Below are 12,609 nucleotides of genomic sequence, written 5' to 3' on the forward strand. Positions count from 1 at the left end.
GTCACAGAGGCACAATCATAACTCACTGCAGCCTCAAATTGCCGGGCTCAAGCAATCCTCCCACCTAAACCTCCCAAGCAGCTAGGACTGCAGAGGGGTGCCACTACCCCTGACTAATTTTTATTTGTATTTTTTTGTAGAGACCAGGTCTTACTATGTTACTTAGACTGGTCTCATGGGTTCGCTTAACTCATGGGTGCAAGCGATCCTCTTGCCTCAGCCTCCTAAAGCACTGGGATTACAGGAATGAGCCACCCATACGGTCAATAATTTTTCTTTAAAAATAAAAATAATGGCAAATTGGTTTTAACCCAGGTATTTAAGAGCTTTTCATAATATTCAACAAAATAATAACTATTACTATGTTCATTAAGGTAAATGACTGCAATCTTATTCAAAACCATCTTTATCAACTAAGGCTACTGGAAATATACCATAAAGAGTACAAAAACTTTGGCACCAACCCTACTTCACTAAGTTTGGTAAAACCGATCTGGAACCCTAAAGGTCGGAATAAAAATTTTTAAAAAAGTAGTCTGAGCAAATTTTCACAACACAAATCACTGAAGCACCTTCTTGTTCCAGCAGATAAAAAACAGAATAAATATAACTCACCTCCATGTGAGTACTTAATAGGTCATGGAGACACCTACACTTGTTTCTCTTCTCAGATCCTGTATAGCAGCGCTTACTTAGCACTTTAACAAGAAAACTCTGACAAAGAGTCTTTTTCAAGGGGGTACGACTTACTCAAAATATGCCCCAGCTGTTAAGAATGGATTCAACAGTTTGGACTGGAAAAGACATCGATTTTCAACACTCAGGAAATTGGCACATCCTCACTAGTCAAAACTGATGCAAATTAGCTTCCAGCATACCAAGTACCAAAAGCAAAAGTTTATTAAAGATCCATGGGGCAGAAATGACCCCAAAGATCAAGACTGAGAAACAGCAAGGAAAAGTTGAGAGTGAAAGGAACATCTTAAAACAGGATAAAATACTGTTTCCATAGTTTGGATACTCAAGAGGAAAGCAGGAAAGAGGTAAAGAGAACTTTCCCTTTGAAGTACAGTTAATTGCTAAACAAACTTCGACAAAAATCACAATATCATATTTAAGCTAATAAAAATCTGGTTCAATGTTTTATGTAAGGAAATATATTTTACGATTACATCTAACAGATATCTGCCAGCACATGTTTATGAAAAAAGAGGCAGCCTGATGCAAAGTCCTAAGTGGTTGACCTTTTTGAGCCTTTGTTTAAAGACCTACAGTGATTGACCCTTTTGAGCCTTTGTTTAAAGACCTACAAGTTCTGGCATGCCCAGAAGATCTAAAATAATTACCTTTGAGATTTCCCATTAAGACTCAGCCACAGAGCTCAGCAACTGGAATATCACTAAGGGTCATCCCCCAAAACACAACAAACACCTCCCTCAACACAAACACTATGCATCCATTTTAATGACAGATGTCATTAAAGGATTGCCAGTGGGAGGTGTGTGAATCCTCTGTTAGAGAAGATTGTCTGGCTTCACAACTGCAAGAAAACGTGCATATTCCTGTTCACATTAAATAAAATACCATTATTTGATAAGCCATCTATTTCCAAGACTCTCAGGAAACAGCACAAAAAAAAAAAAAAAGTTCCACAAAATGCTAGCATATTATTCTAATCCCAAGAGATGATTTTTGTTCCACACAGGTGTGGATCAGGAAATATGCCTCAGAGTGTTTCAGAACAGGAGTTCTGCTGGATATTAAAGGAAAGTATGGGGCAGAAGGAAGAAAATCAGTACTTTGTAAAATTCTGGGCCAGATGCAGTGGTGCATGCTTGTAATCCCAACTACACAGGATTTGAGCTTGAGAGTTCGAGCCCACCCTGAGCAACAAAGTGAAACCTCCATCTCAAAACAACAAAAAGAAAAAAGAAAATTCTGGGTTTTACAGAGCTAAACAGGTTACTTCGTTACTCAGAACCATTCAGAATGTTTAAAATGGAAATTTGCTTTGTAAATCTCCAAGACAGAGAGTTTTAAATTTACTTTTTTTTTTTTTTTTTTTTGCCACGACATATCTTACAGAGCAGGAGTTCTCAACCTTGACCACGCATATTGGAATCATATATGTAGTTTTTCAAATTTCCAGTACTCTGACTTCACCCTTGACCAATTACAGCAAAATTTCTGGGCACAGAATCTAGGGATCAATAGTTTTTTAAAGCTTCCCAGGTATGTAGATAAGTTTGAGGATCAACATAACTTTGAGAAACACCTGTAAATTCTAGCCTCTTCTCCAAGCTTTAGGAAAAAACTAAAGGCACAGAACATCCAATGTTCAACCAGCTTTATTCCATTAATGTCAGCACATTACCATACCTAACCTTACCTCCAAACTTAGTCATTATTTTTCATGCCATGCTCTCTTTATATGTCTTTAAAACTAGGTCCCTGGATGTTATTCATTTCCTGTTTAATTGTATACGTCATTTTATTTTATTTTATTTCTTTTTATTTTATTTATTTTGAGATAGAGTATTGCTCTGTTGCCCTGGCTGGAGTGCAGTGGCATGATCTTGGCTCACCACAACCTCCGCCTCCCAGGTTCAAGCAATTCACCTGCCTCAACATCCTGAGTAGCTGGGACTACAGGCCTGCATCACCATGCCTGGCTACTTTTTTTGTATTGTTAGTAGAGTTGGGGTTTCACTATGTTGGCCAGGCTGGTCTCAAACTCCTGACCTCAACTGATCGCCCACCTTGGCCTCCCAAAGTACTGAGATTTACAGGCATGAGGCACTGCACCCGGCCTATACATCATTTTAAAAACTGGCTTTGAGCAGATTTAGGAATCATCACCAATACTAAAAAACTTACCAACCTGATACATGTGGACCAATAAGCAAAGAAATAAGTATAAAATGAATTTAAAAGCACAAGAGACATCTTAAATAAGTTGTACAATTTAGATTGGTTATCTTTTCAATGATTTGTGGGACTTTAAATTTTCACAGATACTGTCTTGTGAGCACCCAAGAATGTAGCTTTGAAAACCCTGCCACTGACTGCCATGAAAACAATCTGGATATTCCACTAAAGGGTCACTGGTCTCCTGGGGCTTTAGATAAGCTGAGATTAATATGACTTTGTTTGCTCAATAGTATACACCGTAATTTAGTAGTACGCTGTAAGGAAGAGAACCTAAAAAGATTCATACCTGGTTTGTCAATTCAAACTCTGCTGAGTCTGACCCCAGAACTGAAAGGCCTCTTGTTCCCTTGAAGGCCAGCTGCCAAGCCAACATTGAAGATGGATGACTCAAAGAATTACGGTAGATGAAAAACACCCCTTTCCCCTCATTTTCAGCTAAAGTCACTTTTAATCAACAGATTGGCTATTCTCAATAAAAGTGAATACAGTCTCTGACACACTACCCTATAATTCAACGGAACACCCTAAGACTGACTCACAAGTGACATCACAACACTCGTTGCTGTCACACAAGCCAGAAAATAAACTAGTTACACAAGCCAGAAATTCAACTATCTCTAAAGTTGACTATACTTAATTTAATCAAGAATAGGCAGTAAAGCTACACACTTCTCATTTTTTGTTAATTTTAACTAGGCAAATAGAACCTAAGTAGGAATAAAATCAGATCATCCTTTAGGTTATAATAACGTACCCATACCGTGAACTTCATATTATATATCCTACCTAACATAACATTATACAAAAACAACCCATGCCATACTAATAAATAAATATAGCACCTAAAATCAGTGCCTGAATTGCTGTTCTCCAGTTTTCATTCTAATATGAAAAGCATTCCATGGGGCGTATCCCTAACATCTTCTCCCACCCCCCCGTTTCAGAGTTAAACCTCCTTCCTCAGTATTCCCATAACACCTCTCTTCTAACTCTAACAAAGCACTGTAACTGTTTTACACACCTATACATGTATACAGACTATACATTGAGCTCTTCTGCAGCAGGTACCAAGTTGTTCTAAACATCTTTAAATCCATAGGACTATCACAGTGACTGGCACCAAAAAAGCAATAAATATATTTTAATATACTTGCTCCCTCAGGACAAAATAGGAAAAGAACCAACCACAGCCCTCAAGAGAAGAGTCAGCCATGCAAACAAATAATTAAAATACAAGGTATTGGCTTTGTAATACATAAAACGTAATAGGGAATCACAGGCAAAGGACCTGCCAAGCCTCTCCAGAAAAATGAGGGAGGCTTTATGGAAGTGACTGCTCAGATAAATGTTTGCAAAGTGAAAAAAATTTGAAAAACAACATTATTTAAATTCACAGTAGCCATAAAACTCTTTTATTAGAAAGAAACTAAAATATATAGCACAAATGGAAACACAGACATTTCAGTGAAAAGTGTATATGAACATACCAACCACACCTTCAACAAGCCTTCAAAATCATCATTTTTAAAAAATTTTAAATAATAAAACAATTACATTCAAACATATTTATTTAAGGCTTCTCATTTTTAATTAAAAGTGTTAATATATCAGCAGTTGAAACAATTTACACAATGAAGACAAAAGTGTAATTTCATAAGAAATGGGATTTTTTTTAAAAACCTAGTTATAATAAAACCCAGATTATAATGAAGGCCAATGCAATAATGGCTGCCCGGAATTTAGTATGAGGATGATTCTTGATAGGAGTCCATCAGTCTTAGTTGGTCTGAGCTGTAGACTAAAAACAACTCACATCTTATCTTGGCATAATAAAAAAATTAAGTTTCCAGAAAACTAGTAGTATTCTTTCAACTAAATTCTTCACTGAATTATAAATGCACTACTTTGTGGTATTTTCTGTTTCAAATGTATGGTTTATGAAGAGTCTAGATTTAGAAATGCAGCTTAATGTAAACACAACTCTTGGTATCCTCAGTTATCAAAAAGATAGAACTTAAGAGTTACATTCAAGTGCATACTTTTAGTAGGAAATGGGTGCATATCTTCATTTACTTATATGTGCATAAAGAAATTCTAGGCTGATATCAAATCAGCTAATACCAGAAGTTACCTGGAAAGGATTAGACAGATGAGGATCAAGGATGGGAGGGAGAAATTTCACTTAAACCTTCCTATAGATTTTTTAAGTTTCTGAACTATGTTAATGTATTTATATTTTCAAATAATTTGAGTGAAAAATATTTGAAAAAATAGGCTATCAATTTACTATTTATGTAGAATTGAAATCAATTCTATGTTAAGTAGTATTAATTATCTTACTATCTTTTCTTCTATTCTGGTATTATTATTTAAAAATTCTAGTTCTCAACTGGGCGCAGTGGCTCACGCCTTCATCCCAGCACTTTGGGAGGGTGATGCGAGCGCGTCACTTGAAGTCAGGGGTTATACAGCAGCTTGGCCAACACGGCAAAACTCCATCACTACTAAAAACACAAAAATTAGCCAGGCATGGTGGTGGGGGCCTACAATTCCAGCTATTGAGGAGGCTGGGGCAGGAGATTCTCTTGAACCCAGGAGGCACAGGTTGCAGTGAGCCCAGACTGTGCCACTGCACTCCAGCCTGGGCAACAGAGTGAGACTCTGTAATAATAATTATTATTACTATTATGTTATTAACAGTAATAATAGTACGATGCTAACAACAAGAAAAACAAAAACCAAATATTGCACTAGGCAGAAGGATAAATTTATTACTTCATTGATCCTTAATTTAGACCTGAAGCCATTTTACAGATAAGGAAACTGAGGCTGAGAGAGGATAAGTAATTTGTGCAAGATACTTATACTTACTTACTACAGACAGCAAGAAGCAGAATGAGGCTTCAAACTGCTTCAAGTGTCTCTGCCTCCAAAGTACGTACTCCTAACCACTTTGCTTAGAACTTAGAATTATTACATTATTACCCCTTTCTGAAAAAATAGGATTATATTTTATAAAGGACTTTCAAAGTATAGGAGCCATTAGAAATAGAAGGAAAAATAAGCTTTGTCTTCACCATTAAAACTCTCATCTACATTATCTGTCATTTCTTATCTGCCCTTCCACAGCTGATTACCTCAGACTCTAGGTTGCTTCAGGATATTTTCTTCTCAGTGTCCAAATCCCAATGCCTTACTCCTTGACTTCACTTTAATTAAACACACTAGGTGTTGCTTCTTTCCTCCCCATGTCTTACCCTAACAGTTACCTCCTGTGATCTCAGAAGCAGAGTAAGAATCCTTTGACTCTTAAGGGATTTAGTCTTAATGTATTCATTCAAATATTTACTAAAAGTGCTGTTAAGTATAAGGCACTGGGGCCTGCCCTCTGAGAGTTTAGAGCAGAATGAGGAAGACAGACAAGCAGAGCCTTCTCAGTCACTCCCATTCCTTTCTCTCATTGTGTTGCTTAATTATGGTAATACAACAATAATAAGCAATAAGCAATACACACGCTTGCAGAATTGGACATACAAGCAAAAAAGGCAAATATATTAGAATCATTCACAATTCTAGCAGAGGTAAGTGTTATGGGAGTTTTGATGTATGGTCCCTTCCACTTTATTTATTTGAGAAAGGGTATCACTCTGTCACCCATGCTAGAGTGTAGTGGGGGAATCTCAGCTTACTGCAGCCTCGACCTCCCAGGTTCAAGCAATCCTCCCACTTCAGCCTCTCGAGTAGCTGGGACTACAAGCATGTACCACTATTCCTGGCTAACTTTTGTATTTTTAGTAGAGACGGGGTTTCATCATGTTGCCCAGTCTGGTCTCAAACTCCTGGGCTCAAGTTATCCACCGGCCTCAGCCTCCCAAAGTGCTGGGATTACAGGTGTGAGCCACTGCACCCAGCCCCCTTCTACTCTTTAAATGAGCTCAAGTTCACCCCAAATTTTTAAAAGATCTTCTTTGATGATACTTAGAAAACACGGTAATGAGAGAAAGGCTGCCTGGGGATGTCAGTCAGATTTGTGTGCCAAACCGGTGATTTAGGGTCCCCACTAAACAGTGCTCCTGAAGAATCTTAGAGGGTCTCATTCTATATCCCCAGCCTCTGACATGTGGCCAGACCTCAATCACTGCTCATGAAATGGAAAAATGAATGGATGAATCAATGATGTAGATTACTGAAATCCAACAAATGTTGACATGGTTATTAGCTTATACATCGGGCACTCTTTGTACTTCACATAAACTGTAAAGATATAGAAAGGATTCAAGGAAAAAAATAAATTCCTACAAGAAGAAAGCTATTTTATTCTTGCTAGCTACAGGGAAAAAACTCTACAAAATGTAATAATAAAAACTACCATCTCATTTCATTCCATATAACATCACCGTTATCTTAAGACAATTAAAAAACACTACGACCCAACTCTAAAGTATCCAGCTCTGTCGCAAAAGCCTAACCCAAGTCTCACCAGGAGTTATACCTGAATGGAAGATAGGGGGGCGTTGAGCCAGATAGGAGTGCTCTGTAGGCTTCTTCTGGTGTCTTCTTTAAATAGATTACCTAAGACAGATAAATAGCAACATTTAGAACACCAAAGAATGACACAAAACTAATTACTCACCAATTTTGCATTTCACTTCCTCCACTTTGAGTGACAACTGTTACGGTGATAGTGTTGATCTTTACAAAGCAATAATTTACCAACATTTCTTTTCAGCATGAAGCGAGCAGCAGCCTTTGTCTTCTCCATGGGTAAGCTTAGAGACAGAGGGCAGATCCATGAAGAGGCCATTCCAGGCTCTTTACAAAGGCACACTGAACAGACACAATGGCAGGGACAGTTGTACCCTCATAATATACCATGTGCTCACCAAAGACCAATGCACACCTCCTTGACCTTCATCAAAGATCTGCCATGAGTTATTTCAGTGCCTGGTAAATCCTGAAAGATTTCTCACAGCGAGCACAATACCCATGGGGTATCTACTGAATTTTCTGCCTACTCTGAGGAAAGCCAGTGTTGCTCTCTAAACACTCAATAAAATCACAATAAAAATGGGTGAAAATGTGTATAGGTAAGAGTATTGGAAAACAGATTATCTAAGATTTTGATACCAAAGCTACTTAAATCCCTCTGGTCCAACAAAATATACTAATCTTAAAGACACGAACAAAAAAGGAGCCCTTAAAACCAGTGAACAACTCCCAGGTAATATACACAGATAATGAGTATATAATATATGCCAGGCACTGTATCAGGTACTGGCACCTCCCTTAATAGAATTTACCCTTGTGGGTCAAAGACAATAATCAACAGAAATAAATACAGTCTAAGGTAAGTGCTGAAAAGGAAATAAATAGGGGCCTGGAAAGGGGCTACCTGAGTCAAGGTAGTCAGGGAGGGGTCTCTGGGTGATGTTCAGGGTGAGATCTAGAGGGGGAGAGCCACAGGAAGAGTTAAGGGGAAGGAGGAAGGGCTATCCAGGCATAAGAATGACAAAGACAAGGTCCCTGAGGCGGGAAAGAGCTTGGTGAGTTGGAGGAAAACAAGGTCAGTGTGGCTAGGACTGAGAGAAGGGGAGAGGGGGCAGGAGAAAGCCAGGGCAGTGGCCAGAATGTGAAGAGCGATACAAACCACCGGGAGAGCTCGGTTTTATTCCAAGAGCAATTTAATTTTTTAATTCTGAGCCGATGGCATGGGTCATTTTCCTCTATAGTCAGAAATGAGCTTAATTCCTACAATCTTCTCTACCTAAAATTAGTAACACTATTTCTTTAATATGTCCCAACATCAAAACCCTATGCATTTCAATGACAAGAATGGCAGCGTCTCCGTTCTTAACAGTAGGGTTTTCCTCTACTTATAAACCTTCTTTGAGCTTTAAGCTATTTCACTAGGAATACATTACATATTTACTTATTAATATTTCAGGACTAGAAAATGAGTCCATTCTGAGTTTTCTAAAGAAAGAAAAATAAAATAGATTAAAAATACTAACTTTAGCAACAAAACCCCATCTTCATTTGGCAAGTAAACATGAAGCTCTAATAAAGCACACACCAACCAAAATTTATTGAGTATGAAACAAAAAAACAATAGAAAGGAAGTAACTAAAAGTGCTGCGAGACAAGAGGCATTGCCAGATTCTAAAAATGGAGAATTGTCACTCTAGTTGCAGCCCAAATAATTACAAAAGTCCGTTTAAACCAACACTAGCTCTAAAGACCATTTTCAGTAACCAACGTTACAACAGGTTTTACTGTACCCTAAGGGGTAAGTTATGTAACAGAATTGGTTATAATGCAGTGATTTCTTAAGCCTAAAGATGCTGCAGTATTTGAATGGTGACTGGTTGCTAAAAGGGAAGGCTGCTTGTAGAAAGCTTCTGGGTGTGGATTAGATAATTAAAGCTTAGACAACAACCTTTGAAAAGCAAAAATACATTTTCCTCCTCAGGAGCAATTATATTAATTCCCTTTAATTTTGAGGGAGTCATTCTGCAAGAGGGAGGCACCAGCCCACATGGAATTCTTCTTTAGACTGGCTACCCCACAGGGCTTTGCTCCTCATCTTACCTGCATGACTTAGCACACGTGGCCCATGTTCTCACATTGTAAGATGATACCCTTTGTTTTTATTTTTATCCCAATGCTCAATTATTAATAAGTGCAAAGTGAAACCCAACAGAGGCCATCTAAATTCCAGGAAGATTCCTGGGGCGTCTTTTACAGGTTGACCTTTAACAACCTGAAGGTAGGTATTTGGGCAAAGTGGGGAAATGCTTTCCTGATGAGTGAGTGCATTACCGCATGAATGCATGCTGGGTCATTAAAATACCAAATTTAATTTTTCCAGGATAAAATATGCCACATATTCTTATGCCAGATCTTCTTAGACATGTCTCCTTATTAAAAAGAGAGAGAGGAGAGAGACAGACTAGGCTAGATTAAAGCTCAGAAGAAAAGTGACATTTAATAAGAAAGGTAAGGAACTTCAAACTCTCATTGTTGCTCTAGGATAAAAATAGAATTTGAACAGTGGGTTGACTCCAAAGCCCACAGCAATTCCATCATATCCTCCTGAAAATATAAACTCAGTTGGTAGCATAGGTCTGGAAAAAAGGTTTCCACTCTTCCAAGTTCCTAAATGCCATTTCATTCCATTTGATTTTAAAACTTAGATGACTTCAAACTGTTAACAGTTTGTAGTCATATTTGAGGAAAAGGGCTGGGGAAGGATCAGAAGGAGAAAGAGGAACTTTCTACCTTATGTTTCTACTATCAACACATTGTCTTTTTCACAGATATACACAGATCTGTTTTTTAAATATGAAGTAAGTAAATTAATTATGCAATGTTAAATGTGTACTCTTTCTAAAAATAAAATCTATATTTAATGCTCAAAAATTTGTTACCAGATATTCTAATATTTATAAAAATATTTTTGCCTTCTCTCAGCAGAATCATAAAAATATTCTCTGAATGAAATTAATTTCAAAGCATCTTCTAAATATCTTTTTTTCCTCTTGTGCTCCTTAAGGGAAAGAAATAATATGCTGTCTGCTTTTCTCGCTAGGTATTAACATATATAAACCCAAACCAGAAATTTCCCCGAACTTTTGACTAATACAACTTAACAAAAGCATTTGCACAGATAATGTTCGGTGTACCACATCAGTTTAGTGGGTGGTACATGCATGACTTTGATAACATTGCCCTACTTTTGCCAAGAAGTCCTAGAAACTGTATTAATAATATAGCATTTAACATATACTTTTATTTTTAACTGAGCAGGAGTCACCCAATTAAAGTGACGTTTTTCTGTTTAAGTAACTTCCAGGTACCAAGAACCTCAATGACTTTTTGTTTCTTTAATAAAAGGTTCTTAAAGAGCCAGTATCTTAACATATATATTATCAACAGCTATGAGGTTTTATTAAACAGCATAATAAAATTTACCCTACTACAAACCAGCACAATTTATATTGTTTACCAGTAAGCCACTGTTGCCCAACAGTTAATCATGCACTTTCCCAACTTGTGCCATAGGTACCCCCATGTAGTACCATTCTTTTTAAACAGACATTTACTTTTGACTTAAATCAATTTGATGTAAAATGTTTTATATCACTGCTATAAATGTGAAAACCTGCCACTGAGTCTATACATAAATGAATATTAAAATGCGTAACTCTTATAATTTTAAATATTTGTGTTTACTACACCGTGAGAAACAATGTAACAAATAACAAGTTTGTACTTATTTTATAGAGGAATACCAGACCAACATAAGAAGTTATATAGAATCCTCTTAGAATTCATCTGCACATACTTCTAAATCATTTTTTAAAACTAAACCCTGCAGTCATTAAATCCTTAATGCCTGCTCCAAAATAATATGTGAATTTCTGAAGCATTTGGGAATTTACAACTATATTTCTCTACTCAGATAATTCAATCTCTCTGATACACAAGGGGAAATTCTTAAAACAACAAATGGCTTCATAGAGAAGTCTCAACCAGACTCTGGGTCATGAATTTGCTAATGATCTTTCTCTGGGGACATTTGCCTCAAACTTTACTATGTTTTTAGCTTTGTTTGTAGGTGCTATTTTTCCTCCAAAAAAAAAAAAAAAAACCTTTTCAGTAAAGCACAACACACACACACATATAAACAATATATATATATTTAAAAGTGAAATCTGTGCCACTACATTAATTATATTTATATTTTGTGACTTGGAAAGTGAAAATACTCTTGAGGATTCAATTTGGCCATCTGAAAGAGTATTCTTCAATTTTATTTGTTTAATATTTTACTTGTGTGAAAAAGAGGAAACAAATGCTGACAATAGACTTTCCCAGACAGGTGCTGCCACTGGAACACTGGCACGATAGCTTTGAAATTAGCATTCCAACCACATCTGCGTCAATTAAATTCCTTCAAAATACAATTTCCAGAAAACAGATGTTACAACTTTACAATAGTCTTGAAGCACTATGATTTACCAAATATGGAAGACTTATACCAAAAAGGAGAGACTTCCTTTAAAAGTTTCAGACAACTAGGTTTAGCATACACAGAATAGTAACTGGACATTACAAAGACATCACCATGTTGTGTGCTTTGGGCTGTAGCCCATTAATCAGCAGTCATGCTGAGTCCTTTCCTTAGCACCATGTAACTTACAATTATCATGCTTGCAAAACTGCAATTGAGGATGGGGGTGGGCAGATATAAGAAGAAAATGTTTCTTTTACTGGTAAAGCTAACCAGCACAGAACACTCACTTGGCTTGAAACTGTTGCACCCTAACTGGCTGCTCCCAACATCCCCCTTTCTCATGAGGGGTTCCTCCCAGTCAGCCAGACCCAGCATCTCAAAAGTCATCTTTGACCTTGGCCTCTCCATCACGTGATACCCACACCAGGTCAATACCCAGACTGATTCTCTCTCCACAGTCACAGTCAGTATTCTATTCTACTCTACTCTACTCTATTCGAGACAGGGTCTGGCTCTGTCACCCAGGCTGGAGTGCAGTGGCGCAATCTTGGCTCACTGCAACCTCCATCCCCAAGGCTCAAGCCATCCTCCCACCTCAGCCTCCCAAGTAGCTAGGTCTACAGGTACATGCTACCACGTCCAGCTATTTTTTTGTATTTTCA

The 12,609-nt window shown here is 37.4% G+C and overlaps 1 protein-coding gene across 4 annotated transcripts in view; it reads right to left on the reverse strand.

The window, feature by feature from the left end:
- Nucleotides 1–12,609, reverse strand: part of CDC14A (cell division cycle 14A) — a 169,613-nt gene that overhangs the window by 91,404 nt on the left and 65,600 nt on the right. For all 4 annotated transcript variants that reach the window (XM_023191294.2, XM_023191296.3, XM_023191293.3 and 1 more), the window contains exon 5: nucleotides 7,424–7,503. In XM_023191294.2, coding sequence (XP_023047062.1) covers nucleotides 7,424–7,503 — 80 coding nt within the window. The remainder of the gene's footprint in view (nucleotides 1–7,423; nucleotides 7,504–12,609) is intronic.

The sequence above is a fragment of the Piliocolobus tephrosceles genome, chromosome 1 (assembly GCF_002776525.5).
Source record: "Piliocolobus tephrosceles isolate RC106 chromosome 1, ASM277652v3, whole genome shotgun sequence".
In the NCBI taxonomy this organism is placed as follows: domain Eukaryota; kingdom Metazoa; phylum Chordata; class Mammalia; order Primates; family Cercopithecidae; genus Piliocolobus; species Piliocolobus tephrosceles.